At 35.5% G+C, this 20,107-nt stretch overlaps 1 protein-coding gene across 7 annotated transcripts in view; it reads right to left on the reverse strand.

The window, feature by feature from the left end:
• Window positions 1-4,152: 4,152 nt before the first annotated feature.
• The window catches only part of LOC114049922 (centrosomal protein of 170 kDa-like), a 172,249-nt gene continuing 156,294 nt past the window's right edge, over window positions 4,153-20,107 (reverse strand). For all 7 annotated transcript variants that reach the window (XM_027871388.1, XM_027871383.1, XM_027871386.1 and 4 more), the window contains 5 exons: window positions 19,669-19,836; window positions 11,993-12,081; window positions 8,952-9,045; window positions 7,678-7,729; window positions 4,153-6,429 (listed from right to left, as the gene is read on the reverse strand). In XM_027871388.1, coding sequence (XP_027727189.1) covers window positions 6,140-6,429; window positions 7,678-7,729; window positions 8,952-9,045; window positions 11,993-12,081; window positions 19,669-19,836 — 693 coding nt within the window. In that variant the 3' untranslated portion in view covers window positions 4,153-6,139. The remainder of the gene's footprint in view (window positions 6,430-7,677; window positions 7,730-8,951; window positions 9,046-11,992; window positions 12,082-19,668; window positions 19,837-20,107) is intronic.

The raw sequence follows: 20,107 nt of genomic DNA on the forward strand, positions 1-20,107 counted from the left end.
AGCCCTGGAGTCAGGAGGACCTGACTTCAAATCCAGTCTCAGACACATAACACTCACTAGCTGTGTGACTCTGGGCAGGTCACAACCCCAATTGCCTCACCAAAAAAAAAATAAAATATTAAAAATGAAGATTGAATTAAAAATTGTGTTATGCAGTTTTGGAGAGCCAGTGGTTAAATATTTACCAGAACACCCCTGGCAAAGCACCACGTAAGACACATGTGAGATACGAAGATAAAAAGTCCCTGCCTCCAAGAAGCTTAATCTAGAATTATGGGTGAGAGGGAAGAGTGTGGGTAGATATTTGTACAGATTCGAGGTCAGGTGCCATGGGGCCAAAGAAGAGACATAAACAATGCATTCTAGGAAAGTCTGAGGAAGAGAGAACAATATAGTTGGAGGAAGGTGTGGCTGGGAATAGAAAAGAGATGAAGTTTTCCAAAGGGTTAGGGCAGGGGTGGGGAACCTGTAGCCTCAAGGCCACCTGTGACCCTCTAGGTCCTCAAGTACAGCTCTTTGACTTAACCCAAACTTCACAGAACAAATCCCCTTAATATAAGGATTTGTTCTGTAAAACTTGGACCCAGTCAAAAGGCCGCACCCTAGGACCTAGAAGGCCACATATGGCCTCAAGGCTGCAGGTTGCTCACCCTTGGGTTAGGCTCAGCTAAACCTTGAGGGAAGAGGATTGTTTTAGGACCTAATTAGCTTTTAAAAATTTCTGTCAGTTATTTAACTCTTTACTACCCTTAACTGTGAAATGAGGCCAAGATCTATATTCATGGGATATGAAAGTAGAGAACACTATTAAGTGAGGATTGAAGCTAAAAGTACTGTAACATCAATTTCCTGTCCTTACATAAAGCAATTAGAGAACAAGTAAATACTTGAATAGCTGTGTGGTTCAGAGAGGAAGAGATCAAGTGTGGGCTGGAGTTACATTTATTAAGATTCTTCTATGCTTCAGACACTGTGCTAGGTGCTATGAATACGAGTACAAAAAATGAAATAATTCCTACTTGCAATGAGCTTAGTTTAATGGGGGGAGACAAATATGCGTAAATTAGTTAAATATAAGGTAGCTTGGGACAGAGGTCACTAGCAGTTGGGGAGATCAGCAAAGGTTTGGGGGAAAATAATAATGGTTTCAATTTTTTATGTATTGTGTTTAAGATGTCTCTGGGACATCCAGTTTGAAATGTCCAATAGGTGACTGATGATCTGGGGCTGAAGTTCAGGGTAGATATTGGAGATGGATATGATGATGTGGGAGTCATCTTCATAGAGATGATAAACCCATAAGAGGTGATGAAATTACCGAGAGAGTATAGAGGGAGAAGAAAAGAAGTCCTGGAATAGAACCTCAGGAACACTCACCATTAGGGGGTGTAATGTAAATGATGGGCCAGCAAAGGAAGCTAAGGAGCAGTCAGATGGGGTAGAAGAACCAGGAGAGAGTAGTATCATGAAAACACAGAAGGCAGAGAGTATCTGGGAAGAGAGGGTGGTCAACAGTGTCAAATGTAGCAGATAGGCTGAGAAGGATTAGGCCACAAAACAGACTGTCAGATCTGGCAATTCAGAAATCATTGATAACTTGGGAGAGGTTTCAATTAACAGTTAAGGTTGAAAGTCAAATTGCAAAGGGTTGAGAGGTGAGTCAGAAGAGTTTGACAGAGGCATTGAAAAGTGACAATTTACTTTTATCTTTTAAAGTTTTATTTCTACCAGCGGAGTCAGAAAGTCTTTTCCACATCAGATTTTGTTTCTCTGCAAGTTTAAAACTTAGATTTATAGTGGTATAAGTGGTTCCTGGTATTTAATTCTAGAGGTAGTGCTCAAATGAGGGCACAAACCAATCTTAGATCACCATGGAATTAAACTGAGTTACTAATCCTAGTAAGCTACCTAGATGATGGCTTAAATGTCTACATTTAAATAAATATTTTTTAGAGAGAAACTCCCTCCATGGAAAGTAACAATTAGCACCACCCTAGAGCAGAAAAGGTTTCCCAGGAGGGAGAAGGTCTTCCCCACTTGAAGTCTTCAAGTAAATTCTATGGAACCATTTGCCACCTGTCTTGTGAAGGAGAGTCTTAACTTAGTTTAGAGTTAATCTCTAAGGTCCTTTTAGCTATGGAGATCTGTGATTTAAGAAAACTATCATTTTTATTAAAATATGTAGATCAAATTTCAAAAAGATATTTCCAAGCCTAAGGGGGGAAATGACTTTAGTTTTGTCAAACTCTAATAGGTACTTGTATATAATAAGTATTGAATATACTTAAAGTATTTTCAAGATAAGTGACAAGAATACTGTGCTTACAGTTGAGATCGTAGTTTTAATCTTGACTTTTGACATTAATTAGCTTACAAGAATTTGTAGAAGTCATTTAAAGCTCTCCAGACTTGTTACATTATCTTTAAAATGAAGCTATTTACCTGTTTTTGAAACTTCACAGTTCTGTGACTTTTTAAAGAACCTGGTGAAACTGACGCGTGCTTTGTAATCCTCTAAATTAAAACTTACAGCAGATTCAATAATTTAGGGGTTTTTGGACTGGATATACCTGTGTTTTGTATCCACCAGCTCTACAAATGCAGATTAGAACTAGTGCAACTTAAATGAGTTGCCTAGGGCATTGAAAGGTTGTGACAGCATACTACACATTAGAGTCAAAGGCTTTTAGCGGAGCCTTCCTGAATCCCATTGCCCAATAGACTTATGTACCATGCTACCATCCCTCTTGGGCATATAGTATACATTTGAATTTCTATATTAAAAATTATAACACACCTTGCAGTTTTAGGAGGTCTGAATTATTATTAAGCAGAGAAAATGCCTCAATAAACGCCCCTAACTACTGACCATTTTTTGAGATAATTAACAGGCAGTCAATGCTTTCCTTTGAGATTATTACTAGATTTCAAATCAATTCGAGAAGCTCTTTTTTGGGGTACCTACTATGTGTTTAGATTGATTGGGGTGCTTTGGGATTATTCTTCTTAAAAATAAATACATAGGTCTTGCCCTCAAGGAGCTTACAATTTTGTTGAGAAGGCAATGCATGTAGGAAATAACAAGAGAAGAACCCATCAATATTAATTCAAGTACTTGATTATGCATTATGGCTAAGTTCAGAGAAGATAAAGATGACTGTGGGCTATAAGAGTCACGTAAGTTTTTGTGGAAGAGGTGGTTCTTCTGCAGAATTTTAGATAGGTCTTTGATATAAAGGAGGCATAGAAGAGTGAATTAACCAACAAGTATTTAGCATCTATGGTATAGCCAGAACTATCCTAGACACTGACACAAACACAAAAATGAATGAGCTTGATTTCTGTGAGGTCAATGAAAACTGATTGCAATGGAAGGTTTGTATTGACAAATAAGTGGGATATGTGAGTTTGGGGCAGATCATAAAGGACTATGAATGCAAGATTAAGAGGTCTGGCCTTGATTCAATAGGCTGTATAGAGACATTATAGATGTCTGTTACGTAACAGATCCTTAAGCATTCTAGTGACATGATGGAAGTAAATGAGATGGAAGAGAAATTGCCGAGGTTTAATAAGACCACGACTTTATAGAGGAAAGGACAATTTTTTTCAAAGAAATAAACATTCTTTGTGCCATTGCTGTTTTTTAAAATATGAAAACCATCCATGAAAAAGAACCATGAGTTAAAATTAGTAAAAAAAAAAAAAAATCCATTGTATATATTTATGTTTGTCCTTCATTCTCGAAGAGGACCATGACATCAAGGAGATGATGACATGACTTGTAATTGACTTTGATTTGAATGAGGGAGGGCTATGCAGGTCACCAGCCTCACTTTCTCCTCCTCACTGTATATATGGCACTGTATTAAACTAAGTATGAAATGGAAAATCAGAAATAGTCTTTATTATAGTGTGGCTGGCTACTGTTTATTTTCTCCTTTAAGCACTCCAAAAAACATGGGGCTTCAGTGATCTTATCCTATTATGAGCTTTCAGATGGTTTTTTGCTAAGCCTTGTCTAGTAATAAGTTAAAGTTATCAGTAACCCCAAAGGATACAAGAAATTAAATGTACAGTCATTACATAAAGTTCCAGAAACACTTTATTTAAAAATGGAGCTGTAAATGCATAACAAAATAACATAGGTAATAAATGTAACAAAAATAAATAAGGAGAATAATGTGTTCATACAAAATAATAACATAGTAAAAGGCCAAATGCTTAACACCGAACAAAAATGTGTAAACTCTTGAAAAAAATCTTGAGACAATTCTAGAGTAATATTTTTCTAAGTAACTCCTTACCTTCCACTTCCATATGGTTAAATTCAGTACCCAAACACCGAGGAAAAGAAGGAATGATGGTTATTAATTTGGTGAATTTTTTTTTAACGTGGAATGACCCTGTTTCAACATTTTACTTATTCTTTTGAACTATTTCTATCCTTCCTTTCATTTTTTCTATCACCGTTTTGAGGCTTCCTTTGATAGTGGGGAATTTAGCTTTATATGAAGAGTATTTTATTTATTTTTAGATTTAAAGAAAAATATGAGATCCATTATACAACAGACTTTTTTTTTTTACACTGCTACAAAAAAGGTTTTTGCATTTTTATTACCTGGTCCAACTTTACAAGAATTCAGTAATCCTGTAGAGTTCTTAAATGTACAGACCAAGTATTTTTCTTAAACAACTATAGTATAGAATTATTGCTGAAATATTAAAGACCATTTCATAAAAGCTGCAAAAATTGTATTTTTAACCTTTAGAGACTGATATAATCAAGGGAAGATTCAAGCCTACTAGTTATATTTAACAGAATTAATATTTCTCCAAATTATAGTGTTCTGGAAATACAAGGTCAATTACTTTATTTTTTTAAACATACCCAAACATTACCTTACTGGGACGACAAAAGGAAAATGAGTTTTATATAGGCTATTTTCACAGACTTTCTATTCAGTGGTTTCAGCCAAAGTCTTATGTTAGTAGTTGTCTTTCCAAGTTCTTATACAGGTATACAGCAGAGACAGGGATTTACTATTGAGTCTACAGGGAAACACACAGAAGCTATTTATGTGCTTGGGAGTGAGACTATCGATCAGCTAAGTTATTCCTATTGGTTCTTCAAGTCCTAAAGAAGAATTTTATACTTCATGATCATTCTAAGAGAAACTTTTAGAAACTGTCACATAGAAACTTGGTATCACCAGAGAGTCTATTTGCACCAATATACATGTTCTTCTCTTTAAAAATATACTCCACCTATCTGTTTAAACTTGTTTTTATCATTCCAATAGCCACCTGGACTGAAATGGAAGAAGAAATCTTTCTACTTTCATTTTTAAAAAAAGAGAAAAAGAAAAAGTGCCAAATTGAGCTTTCAGAAAGTGGAGTGAAACACTGTGGGTTAAAACAAATACAGTATTAACTATGTACATAAAAAGACTGGTAGTCCTTATGGATATATAGACATGTCCACTTATCACTCCCAGCAAATTCTTAGTGCAAACATAATAGTTAAACCTTGTCAATCTCAGGACAATTTATGTAACAACCAAGTTATATAAATCACGTAACTGTTGAAAAGTTCAAGACACAAGAATGAAAGCACTGTAATGTCTGTCTTACTGTGAACAGTAATGTGTCATTGTACCCAAAGGTATTGTATCCTAATACAAATCCTAATATTCAGAAACAAATATAACTGTTTAAGAAATCTGTACAAACTGAAGAGAAGTCCATTTCAGAGGGCAGCTTGGCATGGGAGACTTGGGGTTTCAGATCTACTAGATGGAAGTCTGCTTGTAGGTCACATCAGGGATTAAGAAAAAAAAATAAAAACAACCAAGGTCTAAGAAGGGAAAGATGCAGTTTTAATTCTATTTGCAAAGCACACAATAACCACCAAGGGCAAAGCTGCCATGAACTCACTTTTCCTCTCTTCTATTGATAGCTAACTTAATGGTTCTGAAGGGATTAACGTGACAGTCCAAGCATTCCCAATAAAGAAGACAAGTGTGACCATATTGCAGTTGACCAAGCTACTTTGTTTTGTATAAATCAACATCGTGACCCTTTCAATATCCCTAGGCATTCCACATTTAGGTAATTTTAAAAAACAATAAAGAATAAGTCATTCATGTACAGCGACATCCTCCTCTTCCCCTTCTGGGTTGAATCTATTGAAATGTATACTGAAATCAGCCTCGGATTCCACATTGTCAAATTCAGCTGAGACTGAGATGTCAGTGGGACGAAGAGCCCGAGCTTCTGGTTGGCAAAGGGGTGAGGTCTGAGCAGGGCCTTCATGGTTATTCCCAGGACTAGACTTCTGTTTTGGCTGGGCTGGTAAGACAGCACTGGGGAATCCCAAGTTGTTCAAAGCTTCCAAAGTTCCATCTGGGTCAATCATTGCATTGATCACTGGAAAAAATTTCAGTTGAGGAAAAAAGGTTTAAGTTATTTACACATGCCACAAAAATTAGATAACTAAAAATTATCTTCCAACCTTTGGATAATCTCATTTCACAATTGGTAGTGCTTATGCTTAGGCTGTTGATCAAGTTCATAAACACTTCCAACATTAGAAACAGACCTATTCTTCATTATTTCTGATGATTCATTTTTTGCGTATACCACCTCCACACTTGTGCTCCGTGCTCCTTTTTCTTCTGAGTCCCAGTCTGATTGTTAAGTGTCTCCACTAGAGTGTGCACATGTCCAACACCACGGGACATTTCAGAAAGCAAGTGAAACTTCTTTGGAACCTCTACATTGAATGCTAAGAGCACTTCTCTCCTATTACTCTTTTTTACTCCACTATGAACAACAAGCAATTAAAGGCTGAGAAGTGAGACATCTCTGTACCACAAAGAAAGTTTGCAAACTAGATCTCCCTACATTTGAAAATTGTACTTTCCTATGCATTACTGTCCACCGGAGTCTCCACTGTGGCACATGCAAGATGACATTACAAAATAAATAGAGGATGTATGTATTATAAGAAGAATTTTCTAACTTTAAAAACAGGGAGAGGGATTGGATCTATGATCTCACTGATCTACTGGCTTGCTTTTTCTTTTGCTGTCTCCCATCTTCCCCAGCACAGGCGTTTGGGAAATGTGTGAGAGATACTAATATAAATGCTCTATTGGATAATGAGTAATAGACAAATGTCTGCTTTGCATACTCAGACCCTTGCTTTATTATTATTATTATTATTATTATTATTATGTAAAATTGTGATAGTATGGATAACATCCAAAGAATTTTCAAAATACAGTTGCAATATACAATGAAATTTAAAAATAAATGTATATAGCTTACCTACAAATAGTAAAAAACAATCTGGGATAAAATACTTTCATGTAAATACATAAATACTTGATAGTGCTTGTGTGAATGAACTGATAATGTAAATCTCATGAATTTTTTACTAAGAATGGTAGATATCTGACTTTCAATTAGTTTCAAATTTATGTGTGCTACTCTGATTTCAAAGTATTTTTTAGGATTTTTATATGCAGGGCTCTACATTTCTAATTTCTAGCTAAACATTCAGCAAAGTTTAAAAAATACTATCTTAACAATAAAAAAAATCCCAATTGTCTCAAGAAAACTTCCAGCACAATCACTTTTTTTTCCTTAAAGGCAATTTAGAAATGTGTCTACCTTGTAATTGCTTTTCAACTCTTTTTAGCTCCTGTAAAATGGAAGAAATTTCCTGAAAAGAAAAAGATCAAAATTAGCATTTCTTAATTGACATGAAAATTCTATCAGAAATACAGACATGGATCTTATTCTCCTGGTACACTTAACATTATATGGTACCACATAAGTGTTAACAGCAGGAAGAATTATGAAAATCCAGAAAGCATGGCTCTGTTTAAAGGTTTTAAATTAAAAACAAAACAAAACAAAACAAAAAAAAAAAACACCAAAACCTCATGCTAAAATTTTCTTTAGTTTAACAATGAGAAAGGAAAATGATAACTACGCACTGAAGAACACTCTGTCAAATGGGATTTTGGCCAACTTTATAACAATTTTATCCATGTGTGTTGCTAGTATCTAAGAATTTTTATTTTTTTTGGCTAGGCAATGGGGTTAAGTGACTTGCCCCGGGTCACACAGCTAGTGAGTGTTTTGTGTCTGAGGCCGGATTTGAACTCAGGTCTTTCTGAGTCCAGGGCCAGTGCTCTATCCACCGCAGCATCTAGCTGCCCCATCACTTTGTTTTTGTTTTTGTTTTTTGCTAGGCAATGGGGTTAAGTGACTTGCTCAGGGTCACACAGCTAGTAAGTGTTATGTGTCTGAGGCCGGATTTGAACTCAGGTTCTCCTGACTCCAGGGTCAGTGCTTTATCCACTGCACCACATAGCTGCCCCTCTAAGAATTTTTATAAGGAAAGTGGATATATGGTGGAGACCTCAAGATTAGGGTAAATCTCTGACTGTATATAAGAACTGCCAAGCTCTCAAAAAGGACATTTCAATTCCATTAACCATGTAAAAGGCAGGAAGTACTCTACTCTCAATGACTTCATGCTGTTCACTATATAATAATGAGAAGCCCCAAAGACTTTCCTTCTCCATATCCTGAAACTATCAATATTTGAACTTCAATGAGAGAGCTCATGGAAAAAACCCATCCTAATAAATTTACTGTAAACCTTCCCCGTAAATTCTCGTAAAAAATTTTAAATTGGGGCAGGTAGGTGGCACAGTGGATGGAGCACCGGCCCTGAAGTCAGGAGGACCTGAGTTCAAACCCGGCCTCAAACCAAACACTTGACACTTACTAGCTGTGTGATCCTGGGCAAGTCACTTAACCCCAACTGCCTTAAAACAAAACAAAACAAAACAAAACAAAAGAATTTAAATTAACAAGTAATCTCTGACTTATGACAAGTCTAACATTGACCCCTCAGGAAATGGCTCCCATACCATGCTTGAAGTTTTCACAATAGGAACTTCACTTTCAGCTCGTAACTTTGTCTCTATTTCTTCCCAATTCCGATCTTTGTCTTTGAATAATATTCTAAAGTCAGGAAAAGGAAAACATTTTATTTTTCATATTTTAAACTCAAAATATTTGTAGTATTTTTAGTGATGTAAACAATCAACATTTTGTAAAATCTGTTCAATCTCATACTGAAGAAGTATATCATAATTTAGAGTAGACAATATTGTGATTTCATTAGTCAACTTTTAACAGCAATATATTCAGAATTAAGTATGCAAAACTTTTACATGTAAATTATGTGATTAATTATCAACACCTTCACAAGCATAGTATATGTTGTGATTCTCGTTGAAAGTAGAACATATGACAAATTTAGAAAATTCTATTCATCTAAAACACTATTTTTCTAACAATGTAAATTAATGATCATTGTGTAAATTAAACAAAAATTAATAAAACTTGCATTTACACAAATTCAACCAGTCAATAATTATTTATTGGGACCAAGTAGGAGGCAGTTCTAATAACCTAGAAGAGAGGTGACAGGGGTGTAAACTAAAGTCATAGTTATCTGAGAAGAAAGATAGGCTTGGATCTGAATGTGGGAATAGAAATGGCAAGATCTGGCAAATGACTATATTCAGTGAGGGAGAATGAAGACTCAAAGATAATGCCTACATTTTGAATCTGGGAAACTAAGTGCAAGGCGGTACTTTGACAGAAATTGGGTAAGTTTGGAAGAGGGTTAGGTTTTGAAAGAAAGATGAGATCTGTTTTCAATATACTGAATGGTTTGAAATGTCTAACAAAAAATTAATGATGTAGGATTGCTACTTGGGGAAGACAAATTGGAGCAGGATTTGTAGATGCTGGAGTCATTGACACAGAGATGCTATCAGCTCCTATGTTAGCTTCTGAGGTCACTGAGAAAGAGTATATGACAGACACCTGGGGAGTACTGATAGTGGGTACAATATAGATGATGAAATAGCAAAGGAAACTGAGAAGGAGCAGTCAGATAGGTAGAAAGAGAACTATGAGAGAGTAGTGTTGCAAAACCCCAAAGAGCAGAGAATCCAGGATGATAGTAGGCAAGTGTCTTTTAAGTATTTTTATTGGCACTGTCAGCTCCTGAATTTCCAGAAAAGAGATGGGGACTGCTCTCTCTCCATCCCAGCAACATTGGCAACTGCATGCAGATGGCAGTGAAAACGTGTGTTTGCCTAGGTAAGTCAGAGCCTGAAGCTCAAGTCTCTGCCTTTTCTGTTTATTACTTATTTCCCTGAGCCCAGGTCACAAATAACCATCCTGAGAAATAACTATCTCCAGTCTTGGTTGCTACCTTGTAAGCCTGAAATTTTAGGAGTTTCAGAGTTGGGTGCTGACTGCCCAAAGGGAGGTGATTCCTGCAACTTTCAGGATATAGTGACTTGTGAGCTCCTCAGATGAAAGGGGAATGTGAAATAGCAGTTCTATAAAGTTGTCTTTGCTCCCAGGAAGTTGATACTTAACACTGTGGAAATGCTGACTAGGTGCAAGCAGTTTATGTTCACCTTAGATATGGACTATATAAGCAACTCATTCAAGTGCCATGCTCATGACATCCAAGCATTCATGGCTCATCTTTCTGTCAAGAGTAATTTTCTCCCATGAAAAAGGTGGAGTTAGAGGGAACAACCACTCATTGGGCAATTAGAACCTAATTCAACACCTCTGCACCTCTCCAATAAAAGAAGTCGCCACCACAGCTGGGAATATCTACTTTTCAAGATCACTGTTCAGTCATCCATGCTCTAAGAAAGAAACATAAAGCAGGAGAGGATGCAAGACTTAAAATCTGGTCTCAGGCTTGCACATGTTCTTGTTGCATTGTACACAGAGCCACAATAATTGCTGCTATGGTGGAAGAAGGCAGAAACTCCTTCCTCTCTCTGTGGGGAAGTTCAGAAGAGCTCACCTTGGTGCTATGTCAGCAAAAAGGCTACCTCTACAGAGACTGGAAGGTATCTCTTCTTGATCCTTAAGGCGCACTACACAGGCAGCTCTTCTTGGTTCAGTCATCACTCCTTTTTGGCACAGATCTTCCTATCCCTCCCTCTCCCTCCCCTGTTCCCCATTCACAGGACCAAGGGACCAAACAAGGGCCTCTGGTCATGCAAGCCCTACAGCAAGGGACCAGAGCATATGTGTCAGTGGAAATGGTCCAAGCATAGGTCCAACTCTAGGGGAAGTGCCCTAATACAAGGCTACATACAATTTTGACAAATGTTCTTTGGCTCTTTCAGCTTTGAAAAAATACAAACAAATAACTTTATATTTATCGTAACGTCATCAAATGAACACCAGTTCTAAATGGACAGTCTGACATGTCTAGATAAGAGCCACTAGGGAAACAGGGAGCATAATGGAAATTTTTGGAATGTTTCCAGATTTACAGTCAGTGTATTATCCTAGCCACATACCTCCGCATCATAAAGAAATTGGGTAAGTATTTTGGTAATTTAAAAATTTCTTAGTTTTCTGCATTATAAAATGATTAAAATCCAGCCTATTTTAGAACTTGAAACAACAGAACAACTAACACATTATTTTGCCGGAAACTCTCTATTATGGATATATTAAAAAGCATACTTTTGGAAGCAGACAGTTCAAATTGTATGTAAGTAAAAGGAGACTACTTCACTCTTCTCTTCTTTCTATCACTGGTTATTTTCATTTTTGTGTTAAAGCTAGTTCCAAAAAAATTTTTTAAAAATTTGTATTGAGAAAAAAATGGACCTAAACTGGATTTGAAATTAAAAAAAAGAAGAAAAATTTAAAAGACCAGGAAAAAGGGAAACAATATTATTACTGACATGTTTGTTGGTTGAATAAATGAACAAATGAATGAAAATGAACAAAGCTTTCTAAAAGTCACACAAATACTTATTAAAAACAGGCTTACCTTTGTTAAAAAATAATGGATCAAGCAAATAAGTTTAAGTAATGAAAAATACTATGAATCTGGAGAGTAAGATACTACCTGATCTTTCCAGCTGTCTTGTCTATAGATTGTCTTATCTTCCGAGAGAACTGGAAGACTGATGACAATAATAGATTATCTCCCATAACCTGAAAAATTAAAAGGAAAAAGGAGATATTTATATTGCAATGCAAAACAATCCAATATGTTTACTCTCTACCCAAAATACAATGCCTAGATGCAGGAAATAAAATGATAAAATATTGTATTTAAAACTGATTTTAACAAAACATGAAAGAATGCTTTGTTTTTAATATCAAATTACTGTCATGACTATCCTTGCATTAGTGATAATAATTATTCATCATCTCCACTAAAAAGATTAACTTTATTTTTTTCACTACTTCTAACAGTATAAAAATTTGTTAAAAAAGTTACAGATAGCATATATTCCACAATCAAAAACAAAGGAAAAACAGCAACAGAGGTGCCCAATAATTCACAGTACACAAGAGGGTCAGAAATGACACTTAAGGGCTCAGCTATATATGAAATAATAATACAATTATATATTACACATATTAAAAAATTATAAAACAATTACTTTAAAAGCACATGTTAGTTGCTATAATAACAATTATAATATAGTGAATGCAAAGAAGTAAATATAATTTCCAAATAATAGCAAAGATGTTTTTTCAACTTCAAGTCATGACTGGAATAAATAAGACAATGTAGTATGTTTTGTTTAAAAAGATAAGATTAGAAAAAAAAATGCAGCAGAATAGTACTATTTATCTAGAATATATGCCATCTAGGAGACATGGTAGAGAACATTTGGATTATGCCGAAAGGAGGGAGAAACTTGGTATATGCTACACATTGTTCTTCTTCTGAATCTTTGTTTTTGGTCATGTATCCTTTTGACAGTCTGATGAAGGCTACAGAATCCTTCTTAAAATAATGTTTTTAAGTGTGTGTGTGCATATGTGTGCGAGGGCATACAGACTAACACCACATTGTTTCATGAATGAAATGATGCATACTTTTTCCTCTGTCTTGATGAGACAAAGTAGTTTACTGGGAATTGAGACTAACACATCTAGAACATACAAGGAGGTGGCAGCTATATGAGATGGTGCAGAACTAAATTCTTTGTTATGGCTTTGGCATTCTGTTTCATTAATGCTCCTTTGCTTCTGAATTTATGTTACCTACCTTGGTCTTACATACTGGTTTGGCCACAAAGTAAATAGTGATTTTGAAGCCTCCAAGCCTCAGGGTTCTGGGTTACCATTTACACTGTCCTCATTTTACAGATAAATAACTTGGGACTCAAAGAGGTTAAATGGCTTGCCCATCACAAAGCTGGTAGATGCAGAAACAGGACTTAACTTAGCCTTCTTTCCCAGCTATTCTGAGTTTATGGCTCCTTCCACACTGACTTTTGAGATGTAGACTCATATTTTCCCTTCACATCTGTCTATGTTATGTTGTATCTTTTATATCATGTACCTTCCCTCAGAGGAAAAGTATTACAATTCATCAGGTTTTTACTGTAGGTGGTGAATACTTTTCTAGGCTCTCTGAGGATTAAACAAGTAGCATAAGACATAGTCCCTGACTTGAGCTAACAGCTAGATCCTGATTAGTGCAAATTATGAATCCCATGAAGAGGTTGTATGTATGTGAATTTGAACTTTTCTAAGTTTTAATTATGTAAAAAGATTATAATTGGTTCAAGCCCAGTGGCCATGTTGTGTGAATTCAAATAATGTGAAGACTTCCTGGGATTCATTATTTTGCACTAATTGAGAACTAGCTGTATACTATTGTTAAAGAAACAAGAACATTAACACAAAGAATAATAACAAAAACACTAAAGAATAGATAACTGCTAAATTCTGTGGTATAGACACCAAAGGTCACTGCAGTTTGGAAGAGAGGGAGATCATCAGTGAAGACTGGAACAATCAGAAAAGCTTCATGGAACTTGAGTTAGGGCCTGAGAATTAGATAGGCTATGAGAAAAAGGAGGAAGATCAAGTCAAAGGTTTAGAGAATTAGTAATGGCATATTATTAACAGGGATAGCTATGGTCCGTTCATGGCATGACAAAAACCCATTCTAACAGCAGTTGAGAGTAAATGGTTGGAAGTATGTTCCTAAGAAAAGTTTTAAATGGTTAATAATATAGTGACAGCAATAACAAGGAACACTATTATTATTTTCCAAGTAGATTTGGCAGGGTAAGAGCTGTTATCATAAAGGATGTGAATGTGAACTAGATCAAGTCCACTTGATTTGGGGACTTTCTTCAAAAATGCAAAGCAGCAAGGATAGAAGAACTACTAGACTTAAAGGCTTGAGGATGAGTGGGAAAGAAACTATACATGTTTGTATTGGGCTTTTTCTTGTCTTCTCAATGGAGGATGGGAGGTTGAAATGGGGCAAGGGCAAATCCTAATTAAAACAAACTAAATATGTTTTAAAATAAAAAAAATTAATTAGGTAGGCTTCTGACAGAATGATAGAGTGAAAATTTCAGGCCCAAATGCAATTCTTTCTTGTTCAGTTGTTTCAGCTGTGTCCAACTCTTCATGACCCCATTTGGGGTTTTCTTGGCAAAGATACTGGAATGGTTGGCCATTTAATTCTTCAGCTTATTTTATAGGTGAAGAAACTGAGGCAAAGAGGGTTAAGTGACTTGCCCAGGGTCACACAGTTAGTAAGTGTCTGAAGCCAGATTTGAGCACAGGAAAATGAGTCTTCCTGACTCCAAGCCCAGTGCTCTATCCACTACAGCACCCAGCTGCCCAAAATTCCAACTTCTCCCACAAGTTTGTTGTTCAGTAGTGTCTGACTCTACCACGATCTCAAAAATATTTTTTTAGAACTTGGCTAAGTGTAGTCAAAAATGAAAATAACAATCCAAATCTTCCTTCTTTTCATCCTAAAAACCCTTAACATCGCCTCCTACTCTCTTTGTTTTCCTCACTCTCTAATAATGAGATGGTCCTTCTCCTTGCCAAGGATAATTCCACTATATTTGCCCTTGATCCCATCTCTTCCAACTTTCTCCAGCTCAATCTTCTCTCTACCCTTCTCCTCAAATCCTCCTAACTCTACCTATTAGTTCCCTTCCTACTGCTTTTGAGTATACTCATCATCATTGGACAGCTCCCAAAAGATAAAGCAAAAAACTGAATACTACGTGTCAATAAATCATTGAAAAATAATAATAGCATCTAGTATTTATATAGTGCTTACTATGTGCCAGGTACTGTGCTAAGCACTTTATATTATTAACTCATTTGATAGTTACAACAACCATGAGAGTTAGATACTTTTATTATCCTCATTTTACAGATGAGGAAACTCAGGGTCACAGAGCTAGTAGGTATCTAAGGCTGTAAATGAACTCAAGTCTTCCTGACTCTAGGCCAGCTCTATCCACTGTACAATCCAGCTGCCAGGAGCACTGGGAAAAGATGGTAAAGTGCAGAGACTGATTTACAGGTCATTGCCATAGAGAAATCTCAAGATATAGCAAACCCAGATATAAAGTTGGCAAGACCCAGAACTTCTAGGTCAAAGAAAAAAATAGTGCCAAATGGCTATGAAAAGCTCAGCATAACCCTAACATAATAAGCTAACATTTCATAACTTTCAGTCATCTCAGCTAAGAAAACCAGAGCTAGGAAGAAGAATGGAAAGGAAAGGAAAACTTAATAGACAAAAGAATTTTAAAAGTAAGATAAATGTTGAATAAGCACTAATCTTTTGAAAGGGAAAGGAGAGACTTGTTCCTGTGGAGTTCTATTACTTTTCTAAGAGTGAGTGACTGAACAGCTCTGTGCCTGAATATCATGCTGGAATATTTAAGAAGGGGGGAAGGAGGCTTAACATTATTTCTTATAATTGTTGTGATACAGAGGATTATTCAAATAAAAAGATGGAAGAATAGGAAAAGTAAGGAAGCTCAGGGGCAGCTAGGTGACACAATGGATAGAGCTCTAGACTTAGAGTCAGGAGGACCTGAGTTCAAATCTGGCCTCAGACACTTGACACTTACTAGCTGTGTGACCCTGGGCAAGTCACTTAACCCCAAATGCTTCACCAAAAAAAAAAAAAAAAAAAAAAGTAAAGAAGCTCAAAAACTTCATTCATGTCTTGGTTGGGTAAGCAAAGTTTTCTTTTTAAAAAATTAACTATGTAAATAAAAAGACTATATTGGTAGAAATGGAGAAGTAGCAGGTCATAGAATAGCGCAGTCAAACTCAAATAGAAAACAGGGGCCACTAAACCATACATGTATTAGGGAGAGGACTTGAATGCAGACATGCATCCAGCAGAAAGAAATAAAGAGAAATTCCTTTCAAAATAATTACAGACCTCAAAAGCTATTAAAATGTGCATACCCTTTGACCCAGTGACATTGCTGCTAGTCTACACCCCAAAGAGATCACATAAAAAGGAAAAGGACCTATATGTACAGAAATATTTATAGAGTTTTTTTGTGGTATCAAAGAACTAGAAACTAAGGGGATGCTGATCAATTGGGGAATGGCTGTACAAGTTGTGATGTATGATGAGTGATGAAATACAGTTGTGCTGTAAGAATTGCTGAAGACGACAATTTTAGAAACACCTTTGAAGACTTTTACGAACCGATGCAAAGGGAAGTAAGTGGAACCAATAGAACAATTTATGCAATAACAATAATATTGTAAGGACAATCAACTCGAAAAGACTTAGCAACTCTGATCAATACTATCAATGACTAATCAACAACTAAACACAATTCCAAAGGACTCATGGTGGAGCATGCCATCTACCTCCAGAGAAAGGACTCAAGAGTACAGATCAAAGCATGTTCTTTTCCTTTTTTCTTCTTCTTCTTCTTTTTTTTTTTGGACACGAATACTGTGGGCATTGCTTTTGCATGACTACAAATATTTTTAATGTGCTTTGTTTATCTTGTTTTCTCAATGGGCAGGGAAAAGAGACTATCTATGGGGTCTCTAAGCCATTGTATCTTTATCTTGGATCTCATTAAGAAAGCATTTAGTGTTTTCCAGATACAAATATTAACTAGATCTTTTGTTTGATTCTAGTTAGGAAAGGTCCTTCTCTCATAAGCATTTTAGTGTTTTTTAACAAAAATGAGTGCTATATTTTATAGAAAGCGCTTTCTGCATCTGTTGATATAATCACATTTCTATTTTGTTATTAATGTGGTATTATTTATAGTTTTCCTGATGTTGAACTGTTTTTGCATTCCCAATATAAATTCAACCTTGTGTTCGGTAGTCTTTTGAATGTAATGCTGTTGCTCCTTTACTAATATTTTATTAAAGTTTTTACGCATCATATGAACCCAGAATTTTCTAATTCCAAGTCTACCTCTGTTCTCTGTACCAAAGGTGTCAAGGCTACCTCACTACCCTCTGTAACAGAGTGTTACAGCCCTCAATACTCCCAAGGGCAGCTTGAACTTGATTAAAATGTAAATAGGAAATATTTAACAAAATAAATAAAAATAAAATGAAGCATTAATAATGTTAACATCTGGTTTTATAAATCATATGCCAAAAATAATTTGGAGCAACAACTTGTCTAGGATCTCAAGGAAATAATGAAAAAAATGAAGGAGAGTTAGTGATAAGAGATCTTAACTATATCAACAAAATAATACTCTTCAAAATTTTTTTGGATAATAGTTAAAAATCTAGAAATGCAGATGATGGAAACAGATTAGACAAATAAGATCTAGAAGTGACTAAATATAGAAGCTGAGGATTTGAGAAACCAAAGAATATATACTTCCTTGATTAGAATGACTAAGAAGAATGGATTGATAATGATAGGTAATAAGTGGTCAAACAAGATGAACAAAGAGTTCTCGAAAGCAAACATGCAAATATCGACAACTACATAAAAATGCTACAGTTCATTAATAAGAAAAATGAAAATGAAAACTTGAAGGTTTCATGCCATACCTAGAAAGGTGGGAAAGATTAAAAAGCAATATAGTCATTGTATATGTGGGGGAGAATATGAGAAAATAGAGAAATTAATGCACCACTGTTGGAAGTGTGAATAGATTCAAATATTTTGAAAAAAATGGATATTCATATAAGAAACAGTTCATACCACTGATCCTTCTGCTGGGCATGTGTTTCTACGCAAGTTAATTTCAGAAAGAATGGTCTCATATATAGCAAACTAATTTTTTTTTAATAGCAGAACTCTCTGGGTAGCAAAAAAACTATATACAAAACAAAACTGGTGCATACTGATAGTGGAATAGCTGAATAAATTATGTCATGAGTATAATGGACTATTACTTTGCTTTAAGAAGAGATAAATATAAAGAATTCACAAATCATGGGAGAGATATTAATTGTTCATGGTTGAGCTATGTTCATATAATAGAAAATGACAATACTACCACAGTTAATTTATGGATCTAATGCAGTACAAGTGAAAGAATGGGGATGACAGAGGACTCAATCTGCTAGAGAAGATAAGACAGAATGAGGTTGAGGGTACATGTAGAGGAGTTATAGAAATGACAGGACTAGATCTATTCATAAAGATAATTCTCACAGTAATGTGAAGGAACAGTTTGAGAAAGTGAGATGATGTGTTTGGAGGCTGTGTGTCCTAGGAAGATGGTAATGAGACTGCTATATTATGGTGGTGGCAATGGAAAGAGAAAGAAAGATATGACAACAAATAGAACTTCAATCAGTGATTCTGATTACTTATATCAAATAAGAGATAAAAGGACACACATGCTTGCCAGAGGGATTTTCTATTGTTGTGTGGATTCTGCAGATGTTCCTGTTTGTGGATGCTGCTGCTGATTGCATCAACCTGTCTGCAAAACCTCCTAAATGGCATCCATAATTACTCAAATTTCGCTGATCTATACAAGGGAAAACACAAGTTGATGAAGAATTCTTATTGCTCAGACACTTAACTGGATGGAAAGCCCCAAGAACAACTTGTTTGTCAGTACAATATGTGTGTGTATGTGTGTGAATATATATGTGTATTTATATGTATATATGTATATGTATGCATATCTATGTATATGTGTGTTACACACATATGAAAGAGAGAGAGAAACGGACAAAGAGCCATGTTTGAATTAAACTGGAAGAGGAAAACAGGCTGGACTGCCATTGAGAAAATGCGCAATGCTTTTAATGCTACCAAATTTCTCTGTAAAATAAATGATCATCTTTGTACCAGCAATATTTTTCCAGTGTTGTTGTATGGCTATGACCATGGAATACTACATATTCTAAAGAGTTGATCAACTTAAAGATAATGGAGAAGCACATGGTTGGCCTGAGCACACTACAAAATAGTTCAAACATGGAATCATGTAAAAGAGTTGTCAGAGAAATATAGACTGAAAAAAATGTCAGCCCATCATATGATAAGAACAAGGGGTTAATTAAATTGATATACTCTTAAAATAGTATCCATTCAATACTGAAAGAATGAGAGGAAGGTCCAAAACATTGGATCACCCTCAGTGGCAGATATGTGGAAGGTTATAGACAAGAACGACACCACATGGTTAGGTATGGACAGGCAGTGATCTACAGCACCAAAGGAAATGGCTACACTGATTAGATCTCAGCTTGGAGTTTCATTATAAATTCCCTTTAGGTTATTCTTCTTTTTAAGCAAATGTTTCTCTAGACTGACATACTCACCTCATCTCTGCTCCATGTTCTCCGCCTTGTAATTGTTAAGTGTTCTGGATTCTCTGTTAGTTGAGGCCTGGAATCACTAGGTCTACTGTTGCCTTCTGGTGGTTTAGAATGAACTAAAGGAGGGATTTTTCGGAAGTTGAGGCTTTCATCAAACACACGATCAACCAACTAAAAGGACAGAGAAAAGGATAGCTGTGAGCAAACTATAATTTTTTTAGTAAATTAATTGATAGTAATACTGTGATTTTTATAATTAGACTGATTTTTTTTCTTAATAATACAAATATGAGATCTCCAATAATCCTATTATTCTATGTGTACTTTAACATGCATTTATTTTTACATGACAGAATTACACAATTCTTTACAGAATATATGGATTCTGATTTTGAAATATCCAAAATACATGTACATATATATGTGTGTATTTCTATATATA

Source organism: Vombatus ursinus, unplaced genomic scaffold (genome assembly GCF_900497805.2).
Source record: "Vombatus ursinus unplaced genomic scaffold, bare-nosed wombat genome assembly UNPS02014798.1, whole genome shotgun sequence".
NCBI lineage: Eukaryota > Metazoa > Chordata > Mammalia > Diprotodontia > Vombatidae > Vombatus > Vombatus ursinus.